Source organism: Notechis scutatus, chromosome 4 (genome assembly GCF_049901735.1).
Source record: "Notechis scutatus isolate UNSWTSFEM ecotype Mainland chromosome 4, rNotScu1.2, whole genome shotgun sequence".
NCBI lineage: Eukaryota > Metazoa > Chordata > Lepidosauria > Squamata > Elapidae > Notechis > Notechis scutatus.
The window spans coordinates 163,340,825-163,366,420 of NC_142012.1; the positions used below are offsets into that span (position 1 = coordinate 163,340,825).

The 25,596-nt window shown below is 41.6% G+C and overlaps 1 protein-coding gene across 1 annotated transcript; it reads left to right on the forward strand.

Annotated features, from left to right (window-relative positions):
* The first annotated feature begins 1,555 nt into the window (after positions 1-1,555).
* Positions 1,556-19,854, forward strand: LOC113427380 (cytochrome P450 2J6-like). The gene is made up of 9 exons (XM_026689872.2): positions 1,556-1,726; positions 5,210-5,369; positions 5,770-5,919; positions 7,631-7,791; positions 10,174-10,350; positions 12,942-13,083; positions 15,062-15,249; positions 17,612-17,753; positions 19,664-19,854. Exons 1-9 carry the CDS (start codon positions 1,556-1,558, stop codon positions 19,852-19,854), a joined length of 1,482 nt encoding a protein of 493 aa, XP_026545657.2.
* The last annotated feature ends 5,742 nt before the right edge of the window (positions 19,855-25,596 follow it).

The following is a 25,596-nucleotide window of genomic DNA, read 5'->3' on the forward strand; positions in this document are numbered from 1 at the left end:
ACCCATCATCTAAACCGGGGTCACCAAGCTTTCAGACCTCAGGGACCACCAAACTCGTAATTTTAAATCCCGCGGACCACTAATATGAATTTTGACTGACGGTGGCTTGCTGACGTCGGTGGAAACGTCGGTTCCATATTCCAGAGCTGCAGTAGTCACAGGACTGGCCCTTTGGTCACCCTGGAGTAGTTGCTCCTCCACTTGGGTGCACTCGCCTGCCATGGACTGGATGAGCAGCTGCTCTGGGATGACCAAAGGGCCAGTCTTGTGATTACTGCAGCTCTGGAATATGGGACTGACTTTCCCACCAACATCAGCAAGTCACCCCGGGGCGGATTTCCCTCCCCCCGCCATTGGTCTTATCTTCCAGTTCCAGCTTGCGTGGCTCTACTCGGCCAAAGGGTGGGGGCAGTGGGTGGGCAGGCACAGCCTTGTGTTCCAGCATAGCCTGGATTAATTGCTTTGGGGGGAGTGCTTTGGGGGGGGGGACATTTCTCTGTGGATCACCAAAATTTTCTCACAGACCACCAGGCCCACCGGTTGGCAGCCACTGATCTAAACTGCTAGGCCACTGTGCCCCACTCGGTTATAATAGCCAGTCTCAATAAAAGTAGTTTCAACCATCTTCTGGAGTTGATTTCCTGGTCTGGTCTGATGTAGGAGATGACCAGGCTGAGCCCAAGGGAGGGGGTCATATGCGTCATCAGTCATGAGTCCCTGCATGCCCACAAGAGATCTAAGACTAGTCCACCATGAATTCCTTTCTTAATTCCTGCTAATTTCCTTTGACCATTAATAGCTCAGATTCTTATAGAGAACTTCAGCTTGCAATAAATCTTTATACTCATTTGAATTGCCTGAATCTCCTGATTTCCCGAATGCTTGACATCTCCCTAGTGAGGTTGATGGTTCTCCATTCATCCAGTTCTTTCATACTTGAAGATCACAAATCCACTGCTCACACAGTGGTTTTTAATCAGTGGTGGGATTCAATTTTTTTTTACTACTGGTTCTGTGGATGTGGCTTGGTGGGCATGGCAGGGGAAGGGTACTGCAAAATTTCCAGTAAGAGGTGGCATTTGCCGGTTCTCTGAACTACTCAAAATTTCTGCTACCGGTTCTCCAGAACTGGTCAAAACCTGCTGAATACCACTTCTGTCTTTAACCAAGAGGGATTGGGCACCTAGCTGCCATTTTAGTCCATTTGCTGATCAGATGACATGACTGTTCTGGGCTGGGTAAAGTAGTATGACATCAGTCCCCTAACTGTACCTGGCATGAAGAATCATGTTGCCAAATTCTCTTCCCTTCAATTATGCAAATAAAGATCATGCAAGCATGCTCGTTGTTGATCATATTCTACTATAACAGGTTTGGAGGCAAGCCATTCCTATCATAATTGAATATGGTGTAAGAAGGGTTGTTTACATTTTTAACATAGAGCATATAAAAGGCTGAAAAACAGACTCCTCCTCTCTCAGGAAGACAAAATCTACTGTGGAAAGGAGATCCAGCTTAGTCAGCTTGAGGTAGACCAAGAGCGGATTTAAAAAAAATGGAGGAAGTTGGAAAATGGTTGTTTGCTTTGTTCCTGACTGGGATCGTGTTGTATTTCCTGAAACAACTGTGGTCCCGTAGAAATTATCCACCTGGGCCCTTTCCACTTCCTTTCATTGGAGTCGCATGGCAGACCGGAATTCGAGTAACTCCGACACTTTTAATCAAGGTACTTTCTCTCCAAATCTGTGATTTAAATCATGATTTAGCAAAGAGAATATTATTTTCCTGTCAGGTCAATAGAGTTTTCTGGAAGGTAGTGATGGAAATTGGCTCAGCAGAAATGCCTCCTGTTTCATTGTCCAGATACTGAGCCAATGTGATAAAATAGCTCTGTATCCTTTAATCATGATTTAATCATAATTATCTTCCCACCTGTACATAATGACTCTTTTGCTACTCTATCTCAGTGGTGGGATTCAGCCAGTTCGCACCAGTTTGGGAGAATTGGTTGTTTACTTTCTGAGCAGTTTGATGATCTGGTTTTTGGAAGAAATCATTAGGGCAGAGAACCATTTGTTAAATTATTTGAATCCCACCAGTGCTCTACCTGTTTAGCAATAATAAGTCATTTTTTAATAGAACAACAAAAAGACTGGCAGTATATTTTGCTATGATTAACATGTATATTCAAATGGAAGTAAGTGGTGTGTAAACGTGTAAATTTCAATGTTGTCCTGCCATTATGATTTTGTAGTTTTGTAGCAGTAGAAAAATTACACATAAATCACTTTTATATTTAGCAGAAGTCCCCCAATTCTCCAAAGCTTTGCTTAATACAATATTGTGCAAAACCCACAAACTTACTGAACCAAGGAACTAGCCATGTTCCAGTAAGCAAGGGTGGATATGGAAAATAACAGATGGTGTAAGATAAAATGAATAATTAAATGTATTTCTCCTTTTTTGGTATAGTTTAATGAGAGAAATGCCCCGGGCTAAGCTGAGGTCACAAAATGTATAAAAGTGATGCCTCAGGAAGAGCCAGGGGTTCAGAATTTGCCATTCTAATGCTCTGAACCTTGTGCACAAATAAAACCTGTATTCTCCAACCTTTCGTGGTCTTGTGTCCTGATTTGGAAGCAAGATTTCCTGCTACAGTTTAAAATAATTTCACACATTGGTTTTCTGTTTTTCTGTTTGTTAGCTAGGCAGAGTTATTTGATTAAGATTGGTGTCCATATAAGTTCTGAAGAATAATAGTCAGATTAATAATACATCATCCCTCAATGTATGAATAAAATACTATTAAAATATTAAAGGCAAGATATCAGATAGCACTATTCAAGGTTGTGCTACTAATACTGTTTACTAATCCTTTAACCAAAACCAGAACAGCATTATATGAGGTTGCATTCAAATTTTAAAAGATTATAAAACACCCCAAGGTGTTTTGATTTTCTATGACTTAATTTGGCCCTCACTATTCCAGTATTTCTCTCAGAAATTACAAAAATAAATTTTGCATTATCTTTAAGTTGTGCAAAGATTCTTTCTGAAAGAACTGACTTTTAGTTTTCTTTAGTCCTTTATTATGTACAAGAAATAAGTAGATAAAAATCAAGCAGAGAGTACAAAATAGAAGTGGATAAATAGCAAATTTGAACTTTCATGATACTAATATATCCAGATTCCTTATCAGAAGTGTATTGCATTTTTACATCCTTTTGCTAGTCAAAACGCGGTATCCCTGTTGAATTTTAAACAAAAATATATTTGGTTAACATTATTCAAATGATTAAAACCAGAAATAGTAAACAATGTATTCTACCAATTCTATTAATTACACAGTGTTAAAATATAAGCTTTAAAAGCAAATTTGGGGTATGACACAATTCCATGCTTCATAGTATGAAGGTTTTCATCCAAACTTAAATTCTTAGTAGGATTTACTTTTTAAATTCAAAGTTAGAGTTAATAGAATGACAGAGTTGGAAAACACCTTGGAGGTCTTCCAATCCAATCCCCTGCTCAAGTAAGAAAGCTATACCATTTCAGACAAACAATTGTCCAATCTCCTCTTAATAACTTCCATTGTTGGAATATCTACAACTTCTGGAGGCAAGTTGTTTCATTGATTAATTGTTCTAACTGTCAGGAAATTTCTCATCAGTTGTAGGTTGCTTCTCTCCTTGGTTAGTTTCCATCAAGTTATTGTAGACATTGGGGCATACACCTTCAATTTGGTTGGCTAATTTTCTAAAAAGGGAACCAGAGGTCTTTTTCAACAAAAGGACTGTAAAATCCTTGTTTGCTTTAACATATGCAGTGATAATTATTCAACCTATTGGCAAAATATTTCAGATTGCAATCAGATGGCATCATCAGGCTAGGAACACCAACAGTGTAGGGAAGGTGTAATTTGCTGGTTGTTTATCTATGGCAGCTCGTCCTGCCTGTTTTGATTTCTACTTTAATAATTTCTTGATTAGAGCATTGTTTCTTCCCTGATGGTTTATCTGGTGCTATTTACTGCAAGTAAATATTTAGGCATTAGGAAAATATAGGATGCCTCGATTATAGGTAGCCTCGATTACTACCATTCATTTAGTGACTGTTCAATAGCAGATTGGCTGGAGGCTATTTGTCCAAAGGCTGGGGTCAAATGGTGTCTGGATGAATGGGCATGGATGAAGGACCATGCAGAATGGGTGGGGGAGGGCCAGCAGAGGAGGAAAGCTGGCTGTAAATTTATTTATTTATTTAATTTATATTGCCGCCTCTTCGCCCATGGCGACTCGAGGCGGCTTGCACGATGTAAAACCATATTTAAAACAAAAAATAAAAATAAAAAACAATAAAAACTAACAAAAGGAATCAAATAAATTAGTAAAGAACAATAGAACAAAATTTGGAAAAAATTAAAAAAGTTAAAAAAACAACAACCACCAACTCCCACCCTCAAAATAGGCTGAGGCAGGAGGCAGGGGACGGAAGCAGGGCTAAAGGTCTGTGCCTAAACATCCTAGACCCACTTCCTGGACCCCATCAGTCAGAATTCTTTAACTGACGAGGTCCACAACGTAGCTACCCCTCACATCAGGTAGGTCAGGCCAGGGTTGGGATTCTACTGCTTCAAACTGGTTTGGGTGAACCGAATGTTAAAGTTACATCCGGTTTGCTGAACCGGTATTTCAACCGACCGGCTGGCCCTGCCCGTCCCGCACCACCCCACCCAGGAGTCTCCACGTGGCCCATTTTCAATAGAAGTAAGTGCAGGGTCTGCATGGAGGCTCTGGGAGTGGGAAAAATGGGTCTTCCGGAAGTCCGGAAATGGGCCTGTTTCCGGCTTCCGGTGGGCCTCCAGAGCCCGGGAGAGGTTTTTTTTGCCATCCCAGAGGTCCGGGGAAAAACTTCCTCCCCTGGGCTCTGGAGGCCCACTGGAAGCCGGAAACAGGACGTTCTGGTAGGCCACGCCCACCATGGCCACTAACCAGTTGCTGGGATTTTTGAATTCCACCCCTGGGTCAGGCTGATGTAATGGAGAAAACACAGTTCCGCAGGTGACCTTGGCCCCCTGCTATGTAGGCATTTTGAACACCTCTGATCAGATTCTGCAGCTCTGGAAAAGACTTCATCCATATCATAATTTGCAATCAGCAACCAGGACTGAATATCATATTTTCATTTTCTCTTTTGATCACAACGACAGCTGGCTAAGCGATATGGAAACATCTACACAATATGGTCAGGACACATGGCTATCGTGGTCTTCTCTGGATATCAGGCTGTCAAAGAAGCCCTCATTCAGACGGAAGACTTCGCTGAGCGACAAATGACTCCTTTTTTTAAAGAGGCCTTTAAAAACAAAGGTAGGTTTTCATGAAGGTTAAGGGGTAATTTTTCTGGTAAAATAGAGAGTTCTATTCTCTCCTCTGTTTTGTTCAATATAATGCGTGATATTCAATAGAAGGCATGAGATCTTTGGAACAGATCCAGTCTTATTTGTACCATTGGAACAGGCAGAAGCTGATTTGGCATCACTGGTCCTGTTTTTGTTTTTTGTTTTTTGCTGGAAAAACGGGATCTCCAAGATGGCCAAGTAGAATTTGCAGGAGAACACACATCATCTAAGCCAGGGGAATTCTGGGAGTTGAAGTTCACAAGTCTTGAAGTTGCCAAGGTTGCGGGACCCCTGATCTAAACTACCTAATGATGTTTTAGTGATAATTTTTATGAGCCTAATTCCTCAATGATTTCTGATGGCTTCAGGTATTATATTTTCAAACGGTCAAAACTGGAAGCAACAAAGACGGTTTGGTCTAAATACTATGCGAAAACTTGGCCTCGGGAAGAAAGGCATGGAGAATCAAATAGAAGAGGAAGCTCATCGGTTGGTTAAAATCTTTGCGCGTGCAAAAGGTATGTTGTCTACAATCTCTATATGTCTTGGAATGATATATCTAGTGTTTCATTAATTCAGAATTACAGCATTGGAAGGGACCTTAGAGGCCTTCTAGTCCAAGTCCCCTGCTCAAGTAGGAGAACCTATCCACTCCAGACAAGTGGCTGTCCAGTCTCTTCTTAAAAGCCTCCAGTTTTGAAGCACCCACAACTTTTGAAGGGAAGCTGTTCCACTGATTAATTGTTCTCGCTGTCAGGAAACTTCTCCTTAGTTGTAGGTTAGTTCTCTCCTTGATTAGTTTCCATCCATTGCTTCATGTCCTGCCTTCAGGTGCCTTGGAGAGTAGGTTGATCCCGCACAACGAACGGTTGCAAATAATCGGCATGGCTAGTCTAGTGAAGAGAAGGACCAGAGGAATCATGACAGCAGTGTTACAATATTTGAGGGGCTGCCACATAGAGAGGAAGAGATCAATCAATTTTCCAAGGCACCCGAAGGCCAGACAAGGAATAATGGATGGAAAGTGATCAAGGAGAGATTTCAGTTAGAAATAAGGAGAAACTTTCTGACAGGGAGAACAATCAACCCATGGAACAGAAGTTGCCTTCAGAAGTTGTGGGAGCTTCGTCACTGGAATCTTTCAAGAAGAGACTGGACTGCCATCTGTCAAAAATGGTGTAGGGTCTCCTGCTTGGGCGGGGGTTGGACTAGATGACTTACAAGGTCCCTTTCAACTCTGTTAATCTGTTAATGTTAGGCCCTGTTCTTTATGGCAGCGCCTTAGAGTTTGAAACACTGCTATCATGTCACCCCTCATCCTTCTTTTCATTAGACTAGACATAACCAATTCCAGCAACCATTATTTATATGGTTTAGCCTCCAATCCCCTAATCATCTTTCTTTGTTGCTCCTCTTTGCATTATTTCCAGAGTCTCAACATTGTTTAATATTGAGATTTTATATCAAGGTTGATTCTTTCCATGTTTCTACTGACCACATGAACTGTGTCCCAACTGAATGCAAGGCCTATAACAGGAGAATCTCATTCTACCAGAGCAAGATGGAGTCAACAATTTCACTGTATCAGTTCCTGTTTTGATAGCCTAACGCCCAAGAGTTTCTGTCCCAGAAGAAACTGCCCGTGTCTTCTACCCTTTTGGTGAGAGTCTTCTGCAGGGCCTACTACTAGCCAAATGGTTAAAAATAAATGTTGCTTGATGGATTCCCAACTATAGGTTCCTCGACTTACAACCATTGGTTTAGCAAGTATTCAAAGTTATACTGGCACTGAAAAAAGTGACTTACAATCAGTCTTCACACTTACAACTGTCACAACCTTCCTGTGGCCATGTGATCATCTTGGGATGGTTGGAAATCGGTATGTCTTTATGATGGTTGCAGTGTCCCAGGGTCATGTGATCTTCAGTTGTGACCTTCTCAGCTGGCTTCTTACAAGCGAAGTCAATGGAGAAAGCTGGATTCACTTAATGACTGCATGGTTCACTTCACAACTGTAGTGATTGCCTTAACAACTGTGTCAAAACCGGGTGCGAGTCACTTAACAACTGCCTTGCTTAGCAACGGGAATTCTGATCACCATTGTGTACAGTGGTGTACAACTACTACCTGTATCTCCCGCCTTTTGTCCTGAAATCCCATTAAATATGTATATAAATAGTTAAAGTACAATAATAGCAATCTGATGGTGATTTTCTTTTAAATTTCCAGAACAGCCACTAGATCCTTCGTTGCCTGTCACCACTGCAATCTCCAATTTGATATGCATTGTGGTTTTTGGATATAGATTTTCTGCCAAAGATGAAAAATTCCAGAGAATGTTAATAAACTTGAATTACTATATGAAATTTGGAGGCAGCTTTGTTTACCTGGTGAGTTGTCTTCTTTTGGGTTACTGAGTCGGACAAGACTTCTAGAGACCCTGACTGCATCCTCCACCATCTTGCTGATAATTTTGAATATAGAGATTCCAGGAGTGGAATGCAAATATTTTTTACTACTGGTTCTGTGGGTGTGGCTAGGTGGGAGAGGCTAGGGGGAATGGCCATGTGACTGGGAGGGCATGGTTTCTTTTTTTCTTTTTTTTTGCAGCAAACCTTCCCCTCGTGCTCCATTTTTTGGCCTCCTGGGCCTCAGGGAACCCTCCTGGGTGAAGCAGTAAGACAGCGAGGGGGATCCCGGCACAGCTGATCGTCAGAACAGCTGATCGTCAGGAGGAAAAAAAAGAGAAATACCATAAGGACTGACTGGGCAGGGAGGGGCAGAGAGGGGCGGGGCCAGCCAGGGGCATGATTTGCCAGTTCTCTGAACTGCACAGAATCGTAACAACCAGCTCCATAGAACCGGTCTGAACCAGTAGAATTCCACCCCTGAGAGATTCATTCATCAATGTAAGCAAAGAATTTTAAAAAGAGTTTTAGCAGTGAACGGAAACTCCACAGTACAGTAGAACCTGTGGTCACAAACGCTTCTGACCATGACCAAATCGGGTTCTGACCAAAAAATTCACAATTTTTTTTCCCCAGAGGCTGATTTTCCCTTCCATGCCATTTTTTTTGTAAGCGTCAAATTTTCAAAATTAGGTTCGGGTCACGACCAAATTGGGTTGCGACCAAAGTTATGGAACGAATTATAGTCGTCACCAGGGGTACTACTGTATCAGGAAGAGAATTATTTTAAGGACTCGCTGAGCCCTCCGTGAATACCTCCGTGATACCATCAGTTTTCGGACAGTTAGCACAATTAATCAGTGCAATGGCTTGTCTTTGAAAATTGCGGTCTATGACAATTTGCCATGGTCAGCTTGCCATAGCTGCTGTCTGGATTCTGGCAATTACCCCCAATTAAATCATGAGTCTCGAGCCAAACTTCCAAAACTTCAAAAGGATTTATTGGGAGTTAACATATTCGGCACTGCCTGGATGCAGCCGACTCTGAGACACATAATTCATTGTCACCCTTGACCCTGGTTTTCTTCCACCCCCTGGGTGTATCATAATTCATATTCTCCAATGGGACACATCCGTAGCCAAGAGTCATCAATCATGTTCTCCAGTTAGATATTTGTGTGGCAGAAACTTCAGCCACCTATCTTTGAAAAACTATTTATGGAATGCACTTTCGATTTCCAAGCTGCCGCACTGCTCTTTCAAACCCCTTTCTCCCTCCCCTTTCTGTTGGCAACTCTAAAAAAAACATAGAAATATTTTATGAGTTGACATTCAGCTTGCTGTGGCTAACTTGTCACGGCCAACTCACCATGAGATAACTTGCTGCGGGACAAGAGTTACACTAGTATCAAAGAAGTGGTGGACTAGAATCATTAAAGAAAGGGTGAAAAAAGAGGGACAGAATGAAATGCGATTGACAAAAATGAAAATATTTATTTATTTATTTTAAATAACGAAACTGAATTATTAAATTGTCCTCCGGCGAGCTGGAGTTGTCCCAATGCAAGTTGGCCATGGTGAGCTGGCTGTGGTGAGTTTGTCCCATTCTGTAGAAATTGTGGGTGCTCCATCACTGGAGTTTTTAAAGAAGAGATTGGAAAACCATTTGAAGTGGTATAAGCCTCCTGCTTGAGCAGGGGGTTGGACTAGAAGACCTCCAAGGTCCCTTCCAAATCTGTTATTCTGTTTTTCAAGAACTTACCAGAATGAGAAAAAAAGATGAATCAGCAAAATATTTCTAGAAAGATCATGCCTTGTTTTTTCTTTTGGGGGGGGGGGTGAGACCATAGCCTACCCATCTATCATATAATCATTCAAGTTGATCGTTTGGTCTTTGAATACAATCCTGTAAAGTGAAAGTTACAGCTCTCTAATGTGGATTCAAAATATGAGTGTCCAATCTCTTCTTATAAACTTCCAGTGCTGGAGCATTCACAATTTCTGGAGGCAAGTTGTTCCACTGGTTAATTGTCCTCACTGTTAGGGAATTTCTCCTTAATTCCAGGTTGCTTCTCTCTTTGATTAGCTTCCATCCATTGCTTCTTGTCCTGCCTTCAGGTGCTTTGGAAAATAGGTTGACCCCACCTTGTCTTTTGTGCGGCAGCCCTTTGGATCTTGGAGCGCGGCTATCATTCGATCTAAAGAGCATCCTGCTGGCATCCAGAAGCTGTTTACCAAATATATACAAAACTGCATAGCCTGAAGAATTACGAATCCTTCAGACAATATGATCAAAGCGCTAAACTCAAGTAATTGGCTGATGGCATCCATGTCCTAGGATTTTGTTTTTCATCTTTCTTTTAGCTGTATGAGTTGTTTCCATGGTTGATGAAATACCTTCCAGGACGTCATCAGAGAGTGTTCCGTGCTTTAAACGATGTCACCTCGTTTGCCAAGGAAGAGGTAGAGAAGCACAGGGAACTTCAATCACTGCACGACCCACAAGACTTCATTGATTACTACCTTCTTCAAATGGAGAAAGTAAGTGTCCTCCTGGAGAAAAATTTTCATGGGTCTCCAGAACTCAAAATGGCCTCCTACTTTGCTAAGGCCAACATACTGAGTCATCTTACTGCATTGTTAGGATGTACAGGTACTCCTTGAGTTAACAACAGTTCGCTTAGTGACTGTTTGAAGTTACAGAGGCACTGATTGCAACATCCCCATGGTCACATGATCAAAATCCAGATGCTTGGCAACTGACTCGTACGTATGACCGTTGCAGTGTCCTGGGTGCCATGTAATATTGCCACCTTCTGACAAGCAATGTAAATGAGGAAGCCGTATTCATATCATTAACTTAACAACTGCTAGTGATTCACTTAACTACCACGCCGAGAAAGGTTACACAACAGGGCAAAACTCACTTAACAACTGTCTCATTGAGCAACATAAATTTGGGGCTAGTTGTGATTGTAAGTCGAGACTACCTGTACATTCCTTTCTACACCTCCTGTTGCTTGAAGCAGTTTGCCAGAAACCTGCAGGCCTGTGTTAATAATGTAATAGTTATTTAATTAATTAACTGTATATTTTGTCTGCAAATATCAATTATCTGAGAAATCAGATGAAAGGGTGCTATTAAATAGGGACATCTGTGGTGATGGCAAGATATTTCATTTCATTTCTTTCTTTCTTTCTTTCTTTCTTTCTTTCTTTCTTTCTTTCTTTCTTTCTTTCTTTCTTTCTTTCTTTCTTTCTTTCTTTCTTTCTTTCTTTCTTTCTTTCTTTCTTTCTTCAATTTATATGTCTCCTGTCTTGCCTAGAGGTGGTTCTAGGTGGCTTACAATCCATAAAATGCTACTATGTAACATTAAAACAAATACACCCTGTTTTCCCTGAAAATAAGACCTATCCCAAAAATAAACCCTAGCACGTTTTTTTAAAATGTCTGTAACTAATATAAACCCTACCTGCAAAATAAGCCCTATTTAAGAGCCTATGCAGCCTCCCGGCTGCCCATTCCGTCTGGTTGCTCACGGTGCTGCGGCCACAAGGTGAGGTGGTGGTGGGTGGAGCTGCCCCACGCGCCATGTACCAGTTCAACTCAGGGCACGAGGGCTTATTTTCAGGGGGTGTCTTATTTTTCCCCCCCATGTACAAGAGGCCCACTTCTTCTGGTTACTCATGGTGGGGCAGGAGGCCGCATGGCATGCTAGTGCTGCCGCCACAAGGTGGGGGTGGTGGAGATGCTCCCCGTGCCTCACACCGGCTTACCTCAGGGCCCCTGCATCCAGGCCATCCATGCTCCGACGCCTGTTCCAGGAGCCCACAGGGTTGTTGGCCCACTTCTTCTGCTTGCTCATGGCTGCAATGGAGCAGGAGGCCGAGCAGCTTGTTGGTGCTGCACTGTGAGATGAGGTAAGCCGGTGCAGGGCGCGTTGAGCAGCTCCAACCTCCTGCCTTGTGGTGGCAGCCCTAGCATGCCATGCGGCCTCCTGCCCCACCATGAGTAAGTGAGCCTCCCGTACATGGGTAGAAAATAAGACACCCCCCAAAATAAGCCCTAGTGTTTATTTTGGGGCCCAAAAGAAAATTAGACCTGGTCTTACTTTCGTGGAAACACGTGTAGTATAGCTACATTTGGTTTAAAATTGACAAAGCTGTGAAGCAAGGGTGCAAGATACATGCAGAGGGAGGGCGGAGGGGAGGTCTTATTTTAGTCCATTAACCACCTTCAGTGTGATGTGCCTTATCTGTTGGCAGAGCCTGGTCTTCGGGCTCTTTTTCTCTCTCTAAATTTATATTTATTTTATTTATATAGCATATAAAAGTTCAATTTCAATTGAACAGTCTGTTGTCTGGGTACAATTATTTTAGGCTCTTTTTGAAGCTCATTTTTATACGTATCCGATAATATTTGCATTTAGATGGCTCCCGATCCCTTTCCTTTGTGTAATAGAATGAAAACGTCTAGGGTAGTTTTCCATAGCTTGATGCCTGAAAAATGTGATGGGGATTTTCTAGCCCATGGAGGTGAACGGTTGATCCAGTCTAAAGTATTCTGCTCAAGGTTACAAGGATGATCTGATACAGGTAGTCCTCGACTTACACCCATTTGTTTAGTGACTGTAAGCAGTTACAACGGCACCGAAAAAAAGTGACTTATGACCTTGCATGTAACCATTGCAGCCTCTCCATGGTCACATGATCCAAATTCAGATGCTTGACAATGGGTTCATATTTGCAACCGTTGCAGAGTCCCGGTGAGTGTGTGTGTGTGTGTGAGAGAGAGAGAGAGAGAGAGACATGATCTCCTTTTGCAACCTTCTGACAAAGCAAAATCAATGAGGAGAAGCCGGATTCGCACCATGAGTGCAGGATTCCCTTAACAAGTCCGGCGATTGGATGAGGAATCGCGAGCAAAAACGTTTTTAACGTCGGGTTTGGACTTAGTTTACAACCCACCTTGCTTATCGACGGACATTCTGCTCCCAAATTGTGGTTGTAAGTTGAGGACTGGCTGTTCAATGAGGTCATCTTACACAAGGAGGACCTTCCTCCGACGCAGCGGCTAAATGACGAATTGGGGATCGTTAAGTTGATTTCCTATTTTCTATTATCTACAACAGACCAAAGGGGACCCTGAGTCAGCTTATGATGAAGAGAACCTAGCTCAGTGCATTGTTGATTTTTTTATCGCAGGCACAGAGACCACGGCCACCACCTTACAATGGGCACTGCTACTCATGGTGGCTTACCCGGAGGTCCAAGGTGAGACTCCTATATTACATCGGCACACAAATGCTTCTCTTGATCCTGCTTTTATTTTAGCGACAGATCCCAAGAATTCCTGCGTGAACGGAGGAGGAATAATGGCTCGTCTCTAACAAGCAAGAGGAAATTCAGAATCTGCAAAAAAAGGAGAAAAAAAAAAAGCTATTTTGGCCTAGAGGTGGAGCTCTCGCCTCACAATCAGGAGGGTGTGAGTTCGATTCTAGGTAGAGGCTAATATTTGGAATAGACTCTCCTGCTTGAGCAGGGGGTTGGACTAGATGACCTCCAAGGTCCCTTCCAACTTTGTTATTCTATGTCTATGAATTTCATGCCCCTGTTGGAATCTGATTCCGAGGGAGAGGTGGAACAGCTGACAGGGAGTGGGAGTGTGGCTCCCGGTGGCTCTGGAGGAAACTGGGGAAGGGCACAGTCCGGCTGGGCATTCAGAGGAAGAACCAGGCCCACCCCTTCTTCAGGAACAGATAAGGAAGCAACGTGGGTTACGGGGGAGAAAAAGGCCCTGATTCCCTTCATTAGCTGCAGCTGGGAAAACAGGATATAAAGGGTGTTTGCACACAGCACCTTGCTGGAAACAAAGCGTGCATTATCTTTGTTTGTCAAGTCTTATCTGGGTTCTGGCATCCTCCAACTGTGCGTGTTTTGTTATCTTTTGAAGTCTGCAATTACTTATCCTGCCCTGTCTCGTTAATTGCTGCAGCGTGGTTTGTGTTGATTTTTATTTATAATTTATATGTACTTTGGGTTCCGACTGAATCTCTTCCCTTTAAAGACTGTTCCTGGGAGTTTTTCTCCAGCCGATGATCACTGGACATTGGGGGCCAAGTTGTAGGAATTAAAGGGACTTTACCTACTTTTGTGACTTTGTTGCTTTTGTGCCATGCCCAGGGTCATCACAATGACATACGTTTTATGTTAATATTAGTATTTCTTCCTGGTTTTTCCTTACCTCCTACATCAGATTTTTTGTCTTGTACTCGTAACAATTGGGCCACCCAAATTGAGCTGTTAAAATCCAAATCCTTACAGCAGAGCTCCCCAAACTTGGCAACTTTAAGACTTGTGGACTTCAACTCCCAGAATTCTCCAGCCAGCTCTGGGAGTTGAAGTCCACAAATCTTAAAGTTGCCAAGCTTGGGGACTTCTGCCTTACAGGATGGTCACCGCTGTACTCTTTGCTGCCATCGATTGGTTGTCTGGATTTTGCCGACCAAGTACGGCAGCCCTTCCTAAGAAGTAAACACATAGAACATGGGCCTTAGAACTGCGAGTCCCTGTGAGCTCAGGCGTCATGCAATCATTTGACCATGCTTTGTGATTTTTTGGGGTTTGTTGCTGGTTTCCAATGCTTTTTGCAAAAAAAAAAAACACACACAAAAAACAACCCACCCCTTTGGGGGAAATGGGATTTGGGAATTGAAGCCCATCTGTCTACAAACTCCCCAGGGATAGTCCCAAAGATGCTTTTTCAAAAGGCATTTAGACTTTTTTTTGTTTTTTTTTTCTTGAAGATGTTTCACTTCTCATCCCAGAAGCTTCTTCAGTTGTGACTCAGTCAGAACAAAAGATGCCACTTGGATGAGAAACGAAGCATCTTCAAGGAAAAATGAAGAAAGTCCAGTTGCCTTTTGAAAATGCACCTTTGCGTCAATTATGATCTGCATGAGGATGAGAATCTCCATAAATATTCCCCAGAAGGAGATCTACCACCTTACGGTTTGTCATTACAACTCAGTTCTTATTCAGGTTCTTTGTGAATTATGTCCCGCATTCTTCACTGACTATGTCAATTGTAGTGGAATATCTGAGATAATTTAAGAAGAGAGTGGGCAATCATATGTCTGAAATGACATAGAGCCTCCTGCTTGAGCAAGGCGAGTTGGACTAGAAGACCTCCAAGGCCCAAGGTTCCTCTGATATTCTGTTATAATTTTCTTTTTCTATTATTGGTCTTCAGAGAAAGTCCGCCAGGAAATAGAAGATACGTTGGATCCTACCCATTCAATCCGCTATCAAGATCGGGTGAAACTCCCGTATACTCATGCTGTGATTCATGAGGTTCTCCGTTTGAAATATGTCTTAATTGTTGGAGTCCCCAGGCAAAGTGTCAGAGACGTGAACCTCTATGGATATCACATTCCAAAGGTACAGAAGTTGATACAAGAACAATTAACATACCAGAGGACTGCAGGGGTGGGATTCAATTTATTAACAACCGGTTCTGTGGGTGTGGCTTAGTAGGTGGGCGGGGCTTGGTGGTCATGTGACTGGGTGGACATGGCTTGGTGGTCATGTTATTGGCTGGGTGTGGCCAACTCAATATCACTCACATCGAGGCACACATCTCCTGGCCTGGCCTCTCATGACTGTGGGGAATGCTGCAACAGTCGTAAGTGTGAAAAATGGTCATAAGTCACTTTTTTCAGTGCCATTGTAACTTTGAATGGTCACTCCACACAAGCAAAGTACCAGCAAAGGAGGGGAAAAGAACTCCAGAGACGTTCCTGAGACAGGAAGTCTAGTCCTGCCAAGAATGTAATAAGGGTTAACGGAGAGTCAGTTTCTGTAAGCAACACCAGAATGTTTCCTTCCTGCCTTCCTTACAGGATTAGGCCAGTAATTTCTTCTAACAACCGGTTCTCCAAACTGCTTAGAATGTTAACAACCAGTTCTAGCAAATAGGTGCAAACTGGTAGAATCCCACCCCTTCAGAGGACGCTTCCTTTAGTAAGCAATTTAGTGCAATGAACATGTTGAAACCCCCTTTTTTAAAAAAACTGAAAGTTGAGAAATTCATGTATTCAATGCAAGTAATGATTCAATTTCTGGGAAACATAAGATAAAAATTTGTCCTCTTTTTTTCAGTAGCTTGAAAAAAGATTATTGCAGATTAACCCGCACAATGTTACCATAATATAGTCCGACATTTTAGTGATCAAGATTAACCAAAACCTGCTTCTGTATTTGATGAGAACTGCATTAGATTCATTTACCTATGAGCCAGCAGTGTGCAGCAGCAGCCAAAAAAGCTAATGCAATCCTAAATTGCATTAACAGAGGGATACAATCAAGATCAAGTGAGGTACTAATACCACTCTATAACACCTTAGTAAGACCACACCTAGAGTACTGCATCCAGTTTTGGTCACCACATTATAAAAAAGATGTTGAGACTCTAGAAAAAGTACAGAGAAGAGCAACCAGGATGATTAGGGGACTGGAGACTAAAACATATGAAGAACGGTTACAGGAACTGGGCTTGGCTAGTCTAGAAAAGAGAAGGACAAGGGGAGACATGATAGCAGTCTTCCAATATTTGAGGGGCTGCCACAGAGAGAAAGGGGTCAAGCTATTTTCTAAAGCTCCTGAAGGCCAGACAAGGAATAATGGATGGAAACTGAACAAGGAGAGATTTAACTTGGAAATAAGGAGGAATTTTCTGAGAGTGAGAACAATCAACCAATGGAACAGCTTACCCTTGGAAATTGTAGGAGCGCCATCACTTGAGACCTTCAAGAAGAGATTGGACTGCCATTTGTCAGAAATGGTGTAGGGTCTCCCGCTTGGGTGGGGGGTTGGACTAGATGACCTATAAGGTCCCTTCCAACTCTGATTATCTGTTTAACTTGGTTATTGGCTAAATCCATTTCCTGTGTTTGTACAATTCCTTTCATCACAAGTGACAACATAGGCTAGGTTTCCACGCCACTCTAAGAATCCTCAAATCTAACCAAGGTTAAGACAAGCTAGGTATTGCATGTTGTTGTGTGAATGCATCCACTAAGACTGTAGCTGATCTGTTTGAACATCTTGTATGAACAAAGCTCATGAGATGTTGTGGTCCATAATGATGCTCTTCATAGGAGAATTCCAGTTCTCGGCAGGTTGCTACCCCTGGGTTCCTCTTTTGCACAAACACATTCATTTTTTCCCCTGTAAAAATGGTGGATAATGGATTTTCAGCTGACTTTCACCAAACAAACACCTTCAAACATGAATGGGAATTCAGGAACTGGTTTAGTTTTTATTTTAGACAAGTTGGCAATAGGAGGTAATTATCTTTTTATGCAATTAGGGGAATTTACTAGGAAATGCAGTTTGATCTAGTGGTGAAGGCACTCAGAAATTTGGAAACTGAGTTCTACTGCCACCTTGGGCATCAAAGCTGCCTAGGTAACCTTGGACCAATCACCAGGAGACAGTGAATTCTAGTCCCACCTTAGGCATGAAAGTTGGGTGATGACTTTGGGCCAATCACCAGGAGAGCGGGAGTTCTGGTCTCACCTTAGGCATCAAAGTCAGCTAGGTAACTTTGGGACAGTCACTCTTTCTCAGCACAACCCACCACACACAGGAAAAATAGGAGGAAGAAGGAGTATTATATATGATCACAACCTTGAGTTGTTTATATAAAAAAAAAATAGAGGTGGGATGAAAATAAAAAAAAAATACAAGGCTCTAGAAACTTCATCAGCTATATATTGAAATGCATTTCTTCCTCCTTCAGGGGACTTTGGTTGTTACAGATCTGAACTCAGTTCTTTATGATCCCAAGAGATGGGAGACTCCTGAAAAATTCAACCCACACCATTTTTTGGACAAGGATGGGCGTTTTATATCAAGGGAAGAATTTTTGCCATTTGGAGCAGGTAAATCTGAAACACGCGTTTCCCGAAATATTTAAAATAAATCCCTCTGGGAATGTATGAGTGAATGGCCATTTTCTTGTGATTCATCCACCAAGTGTTGTGCTTAGATAGCAGTAATAAGGAGAGGCTGCATAAGCCCTTAAACCATGGGTGGTGATACGCTACGTTCATCCAAGGTTCTGTGTCAGGATTCTGGCAGTTACCCCCATTTAAATCATGAGTCTCGAGCCAAACTTCAAAATTTCAAAAGGATTTATTGGGAGTTAACATGTCTGGCACTGCCTGGGGGTAGCCGACTCTGAGACATATAATTCATTGTCACCCTTGACCCTGGTTTTCCCCCAGCCCCTGAGAGTATCATAATTTATATTCTCCAATGGGACACATCCATAGCCTAGAGTCATCAATCATGCTCTCCGGTTAGAATTTTGCACGGCAGAAACTTCAGTCACCTAGTTACTATCTTTGAAAAAACATTTATGGAATGCACTTTCGGTTTGCAAGCTGCCGCACTGCTCCCCCCTCCCTTTCTGTTGGCAACTCTAAGAAAACCATAGAAATATTTTATGAGTTGACATTCTGTTGATATGCTTTCCTCCTGGTCTTCAGGCCAATCTCTGTTTGATTTTTCCAGTTTTGTCCATAATTTTAAACATTATATAGGTAGACCTAGACTTACGATCACAACTGAGCTCCAAATTTCCATTTCAAAGCAAGACAGTTGTTAGGCAAGTCTTGCCCCATTTTACGACCTCTCTTGCCACAATTGTTAAGGGAATCAACTACAGTTGTTAAGTTAGTAACAAGATTGTTAAGTGAATCTGACTTCCCCATTGATTTTGCTCGTGAGAAAGTCGCAAAAGGTGATCACTACCTTGGCACACTGCAACCGTCATAAGTACATGCCAGTTGCCAAGTATCTGAAATTTGATCACATGACCATAGGGATGCTCCAACAGTTGTAAGTGTGAAAAATGTCTATAAGTCACCTTTTCAGTGTTGTAGCTTTGAACAGTCACTAAAACAAATGGTTATAAGTCAAGGACTGCCTTGTAAACAGGTCTGTGCACTTATGAAAAGAGAGGTGTGGGTTATAAATGAAATATGTAGATAAATAGAACTAAGGAAATGATTCTGTAATTGGAAACATGATGTTGAAAACTCTATTGGTGAGCATTCTGAGGTTGTGCATCCCTTGATTCTTCTTGTCTTCTGGGCTTTTCTGATTATGATAGATATTTTTCCCAAAAGGATTTGATTAATAAGCAAAGATAAAGCACAGGGGTAATATACTTTACTTGTCTAGTTTAAACACCTGGTTTAATGGGAAAAAAAAAGCACTAGAGGTGACGTGATAGCAGTGTTCCAATACTTGAGGGGTTGACATAAAGAAGAGGGAGTCAAGCTATTCTCCAAAGCACCTGAAGGCAGAACAAGAAGCAAAAGATGGAAGCCAATCAAGGAGAGAAGCAACTTAGAACTAAGGAGAAATTTCCTGATAGTGAGAATAATTAAACAGTTGCCTCCAGAAGTGGGTGTTCCGTCATTGGAAGTTTTTAAGAAGAAATTGGACAGCCATTTACCTAAACAGTGTAGGGACTTCTGCTCAAGCAGGTGGTTGACTTCAAGGTCACTTCCAACTCCGTTATTCTATTATGTTAGTCAGTCTCTGGTGTGTGAAAAGATCTTCCTTTCTGAAACTTCAAGGTATGGGCATAGCTATTGGTGTCCAAGAGATTAAAGGCAAATGAAAGGCAGATTCCAACAGTAGAATTTTAGAGCACGCCATTTTAAGTGATGAGATCCAGTGTACCAATCAAATTCCTCAGCTACGACTGAAACTAGAAGCGTTGGCGAAGAGCTGTCAGTCACTTCTAACCCCTTCTCCTTTCCTTATCTTTGCCCTGCAGGGCCTCGTGTGTGCCTGGGTGAGCAAATGGCCAGGATGGAGCTCTTCCTTTTCTTGACCATCCTGCTGAGGTGCTTTAAGTTTCAGCTGCCAGAAGGAGTCAAAGAACTCAGCCTAGAACCCATTGTGGGATTATCGTTGCACCCTCGTCCTTACAAACTTTGTGCTGTTCCTCACTGTAGGACCCCGTAAAATCGAGATGATTGCTGTATAAAATTTGCTTGTTGGTCTTTACCTTTAGACTGAAATTCTACTCTGAGCACGTTGCTCGGATTTGCTCGTCCTAGAAGTTTCTTAGAACATGAAGAAATATTACTATTCCTTATCATTTGTTTTATTTTCATGCTGTTTTTTTTTTGTCCTGAAAGAGACGAAGTGGCATTATTCTGACCCAGCTTCGCCAAACTTGATGAAACACAAACTTATTTTAAAAGCAAAACCTATTTTAATGCAATGCTGGGAATTACTTGCCTTCCCAGCCGGAACTACTTATAAACAGTTCCTCCAGATAAGAGCACGCCTTTCAGTGCTGTAGAATGCTGCCAAAAAACAGAAGTCCAATTAATTATAACATAAACCAACCAAAGTCCTAGAAAAAAACAACCAGAGTTCACAGAGCTTCAAAAAGGACTCGGACATTACTGCACTACTTTGCTTCCTGCAAAGCGTTTGTCATTGAGGTCTGACTTTTATCCCTTATGGGAGGAGCAATCACCTCCCAGCCTTACCCCCGAGTCATCCCTTCTGCTTCAGCTACTCTCGCCTTCTAGCAGCTCTGTGCACGCATGTACTGGGAACAGGCTCGCCCAGCTCCTCTGCCTCGCTGCTGCCCGACTCCAAAGGCAGCACCCAGATGGTCCTGGCCCCATCTCTGCATTGGATGCAGGACCCTCATCCAAGTCCTCTCCAGACTCCCTGCCTGGTCCCCTTTCTTCTTCACTGTCCGACTCCACTGCCGGCTGCACCGGCTGCCGGCAAACCACAACAGGTATACAAAACATGGTCGTATAATCTGCTGTAAAACCATTACAGTTAAACTGTCAATATATTAGTGCAAATTGTACAGAACAAACAAACAAAAACAAGGAATAGAACAGCGGAAATTCTGTGATTTAGTAAAAGGCCCATTGGTCCTACTGGTGCCATTATTGCTCTGCTTAGTACATAGGTGAAAACAATGTTTTTATATAATGTTTAAAATAAAATACAGGTAGTCCTTGACTTAGGGGTACAATTGAGCCCAGAATTTCTGTTGCTAAGTGAGACATTTCTGAGTTTTGCTTCATTTTTTGACTTTCTTTTTGCCATGGTTTGTTAAGTGAATTTCTGCAACTGTTAAGTGAATTTCTGCAGGCGAATCTGGCTTCCCTGTTGACTCTGCTTATCAGAAGATTGCAAAAGGTGCTCATATGACCCGGGGACACTGCAAACGTCATAAATTATGAACCAGTTGCCAAGCATCCAAATTTCGATCACCATGAAGATGGTGCCATGGTTGTGTGAAAAATGGACATCAGTCACCTTTTTTCCCCAGGGCGGTTGTAACTTTAAATGGTCACTAAATGAATTAAGTCGAAGACTACCTGTATTCCTGGAGACCCCTTGCTGTAACGGTCATATGTGTGAAAACCGGTCACAAGTCATTTTTTTTTCAGTGCCGTTGTAACTTTGAACAATCACTAAACAACTGGTTGTAAATTGAGGACTACCCATATTGAAGACTGTAATACGTTTAAAACAACTCCTACATTCATTTTCATAATTTAATTTCTTTGGTTAGTCTTCAGGTTTTAATTCTGAAACTTTCTTGGTGCTTAACATCTTTACAACTCAGCCTACAACAGTTAATATTTCTAAACTGTTTATGTTTTGCAACACAACACTTAGACTTTTTCTACGTTTACCATGTCTCATATAAATGTGTTTATATATATATATTTGAATGATAATTGCATTAGACAATTACATAGAACTGTAACTATTTACTGTTAAAATATATTGTACTTTCCCCCCTTTGTTGTTTTTGAGTTCACTTTAAAAAAAAGGTTTTTTTTCCCCTTTTCTTTGATAATCTATGGATTTTTACTTTTGTGGAATTTTTTCATTTCTTTTTCAATGCTATGTTGCTGAGTTGTCAAATTCCAAATGCTAAGTATATATTTCAAAGGGATGCTATCATCTGAAAATTTTAGTTTTTGAATGCGAAGTCACATTTATATAGTCTACTACTTCCTCCTAAAGTACGTAAGGGGAATTGTTAAGACATGTGTTTTTTTAAAAAGTATTACCCTTATTATAGCTCCAACAAAATGCTGTTTAAGCAATCCTGCTCTGTACAGGCATAATAGATTCTAAATATTATCTTTTGTTGTATAACCCATACTTTATGGTCCATTGGCACTGCTGGTATAGAAGTAAAAATAGTCTCAGATTTTCTAGGCATCTCTAATTCCTTTCTCCACTCATTTCATAGCATCTGTATATCAAACCAATTTATTAATAACAAGTATCTATAGAAGCTAGAAGAAAGGGTCAACCTATTCTCCAAAGTTCCCGAAGGCAGAACAAGAAACAATGGATGGAAACTGATCAAGGAGAAATTCAACCTAGAACTTAAGAGAAACTTCCTAACCATTAGAATAATTTATCAGTGGAATGGCTGTGGATACTCTGGAGGGTTTTAAGGAGAGCTTGGACAACCCTTTGTCTGAAATGGTACATAGGGTGTCCTGCTTGAGAAGTGGGTTGGACTAGAAGACCTCCAAGGTCCCTTCCAACTTTGCCATTCTGTTAATAGAGGTAATCATGCTCACTATCTGTCCTGTGAATTGACAGAAGAACACACTGTATATTGAGAGTTTTGCAGTGATAATTCAGCGCCAGAAAAATAAACACAGGTGGCTGATGCTTCATTTAACATCTTTATAAACATAAGTAGATTTTACAAACCAGTTGTAGATTTCTCCAACATGGAGCAAACTCAAACAGAAACATGTTGCAAGTTCAGAGCAGAGCTCCAGTCTTCAGTAAGCAAGTAAGTTAGTTTCATCTTCAATAGACAGACTCACAGCTCCAACATAGCCGCAGAGTTGCAGAACTTAACATAGAGCCATGCCAGGGCTACTTTTAGTTTCAGTTTCCAGACAATATTTAATTTTATGTATTATATGGAATGATGGGAAACCTTAAGCCAAAGCTAGTTCCTGGCTTCAGTTTCAGAACAAAATCCCTTCTATACAGAGGTGGTATTCAGCGGGTTCTGACCAGTTCTGGAGAACTGGTAGCAGAAATTTTGAGTAGTTCAGAGAACCGGCAAATGCCACCTCTGACTGGCCCTGGCCCCATCTCTTCTCTGCCTCCCATTGAGTCCCAGCTGATCGGCTGGGTCTTCTTTGGTTGCCCTGCACAGGAGAACGGAGCTGGAAAGCAGGTTAGTGGGGTGGGGAGGGGATGGAGATTTTACACTATCCTTCCCGCCAAGCCACACCACGCCTACCAAGCCACACCCACAGAACCTGCAGTAATTTTTTTTTGAATCCCACCACTGCTTCTGTATACCAAAACAGTATTTGTTGAGGGCATCAACCGTTGCTGGTTAATGTTTTAAGAAGGTTATTACTTTCGCTGTAGATTCCATTGTACATTCCACTCTTGAGGCAGGATGGTTTCACTGTCTGTTCTTGGATCCCTGCATAAATGGGATGTGCTGCTAGAGGGCAGTGTTACTCCATCCATATATTTAACGAAGCAGCTATTTTCCTAGACAATCCATTTATTAGGATGTATAATAATCTTCAGCAACTAGCTAAATTAGTCCCAATGCAAAGGAAAAAGGAGAAGTTGACACCATATTACTATTGCTTATTTTTCCCACTTGTCCTTATATCTCAGTAGGAATAGAACGGCTGCCCAATTGGGTTAATCAAATGATGCTTTTCACAGTGTTATGACTAAAGATTGCCGACTCATGGGCTGAAGAAGTGATGAGGACAATGTCCTGAAGACCAATAAAAAGAAAAAGAAAGAAAAAGAAAGAAAAGAAAAGAAAAGAAAAGAAAAGAAAAGAAAGAAAGAAAGAAAGAAAGAAAGAAAGAAAGAAAGAAAGAAAGAAAGAAAGAAAGAAAGAAAGAAAGAAAGAAAGAAAGAAAAAGAAATCAGCAAGACACATTTGTGTCCTTGTGAGGAACAAATGGGGAAAATCCTTTAGATAGAATGAGAATGAACCTTAAAACCAATCAATCAGAATAAAACTGGAAGGGATCTTGGAGGTCTTCTAGTCCAACCCCCTGCTCAAGCGGGAGACCTTAAACCATTTCAAACAGATGACTGTCCAATCTCTTCTTAAAGACCTCCAATGATCAAGTGCTTACAATTTCTGAAGGCAAGCTATCCCACTGGTTTATTGTTTTCACTCTTAGGAAGTTTCTCCTTAATTCCAGTTTGCTTCTCTCCTTGATTAGTTTCCATCCATTGTTTCTTGTCTTGCCTTCTAGTGCTTTGGAAAATAAGTTGACCCCTTATTCTTTGTGGCAGCCCCTCAAATACTGGAATACTGCTATCATCTCAACGCTAGTCTTTTTTTTTTTTTTCCTCTAGACTAACCGTGCCCCATTCCTGCAACCGTTCTTCATATGTTTTTGTCTTCAGGCTTTTAATCGTCTTAGTTGCTCTTCTCTGCACTTTTTCCAAAATCTCAACGTCTTTTTTGCAATGCGGTGACCAAAAGTGGATGAAGTATTCCAGTTGTGGTCTTACTAAGGATTTATAAAGTGCTACTAATACTTCACGTGATTCTGATTCTATGCCTCTGTTTATACAACCAATCATTGTATTAGCTTTTTTGACGGTTCCTGCACGCTGCTGGCTCATGTTTAAGTGATCTAAATGTACAAGTTGTATCTCAAGAGGTAAAACTGGTTGCTTATCCAGGCTCATGATCCACCAGCTTTACTCCTCCTTCAGATCCAGTCAAATCTAGCTAAAGTCCAGTAGATGGCAATGAAGAGATAACAGAAAATTCTGTTCTTTCCAATTTCACCTGATGGCTGACTGGTCCACTTACAGTACCCTGCGGAGAATGGGGTTTTGACTAACATTAGTCCACTGAAAGATGCTAATGCTTTCCAAATTCTAGAGGTGCAGCATATTCTAAAACATGATTAGGCATGTCTAGCCATAGAAGTCATTTGAACAATAATGATTTTAGGACCATTCCCAAGCTATCTACTTATTCTTACAGGAGGATTTTAAACTGATTTAGACTAGCTAAATTCTCCGATTCTCATAGTAAGGAATCACCTGCGTTCAAGATCTTCATTTTATTAGAGTTCAGTCTTTCAATTCTTCATCTTTTCAGGAATCAGTGAAACAATCAATCAATCAATCAATCAAAGTTTATCCCAAAAGTGTTTTTTTTCAAAAGGCAATTGGACTTTCTTTGTTTTTCCTTTGTTTCACTTCTCATCCAAGAAACTCAAGAAGCTCCTTGGGTGAGTCAGAACTGAAGAAGCGCATAGGATGAGAAGCAAAATGTCTTTTCAAGGAAAACCAAAGGAAGTCCAGCTGCCTTTTGAAAAAGCACTTTTGGGCCTGCCATGACATGGATGATTGAGAATCTCTATAGACAATCAAAGTTTATGGACTATTAACCATCTATTTCTGTATCTGTCAACGGCCTATCTTCATTTTCTTTGACTGAACCAAATGCCAGAACCAGAAGGGAGGGAGCATTTGGGAGGGGAAGAGTGCTGGAGGTGTGAAAGAATGTTGTGGAAAATTGGGGAGTATGGACACTAACAGGAACCAGAGATGCCAAACCGAGCCACCTTCCGGTCTTCAAGGACTCTGGCTCTGGGAAAGGAATTTACAGTGAGGGCACCGAGTTCCCAAAACATCCAAACAGAACCTGATTGGACAACTCTTACGGGGTGGTGG

Bases quoted from the DNA above. Each gene is read 5' to 3' on its own strand.
- LOC113427380 (XM_026689872.2), top strand. From the start codon at position 1,556: ATGGAGGAAGTTGGAAAATGGTTGTTTGCTTTGTTCCTGACTGGGATC. The intron at 7,792-10,173 runs GTGAGTTGTCTT...TCTTTCTTTTAG, and splicing joins GAGGCAGCTTTGTTTACCTG to CTGTATGAGTTGTTTCCATG. The intron at 15,250-17,611 runs GTACAGAAGTTG...TTCCTCCTTCAG, and splicing joins ATGGATATCACATTCCAAAG to GGGACTTTGGTTGTTACAGA.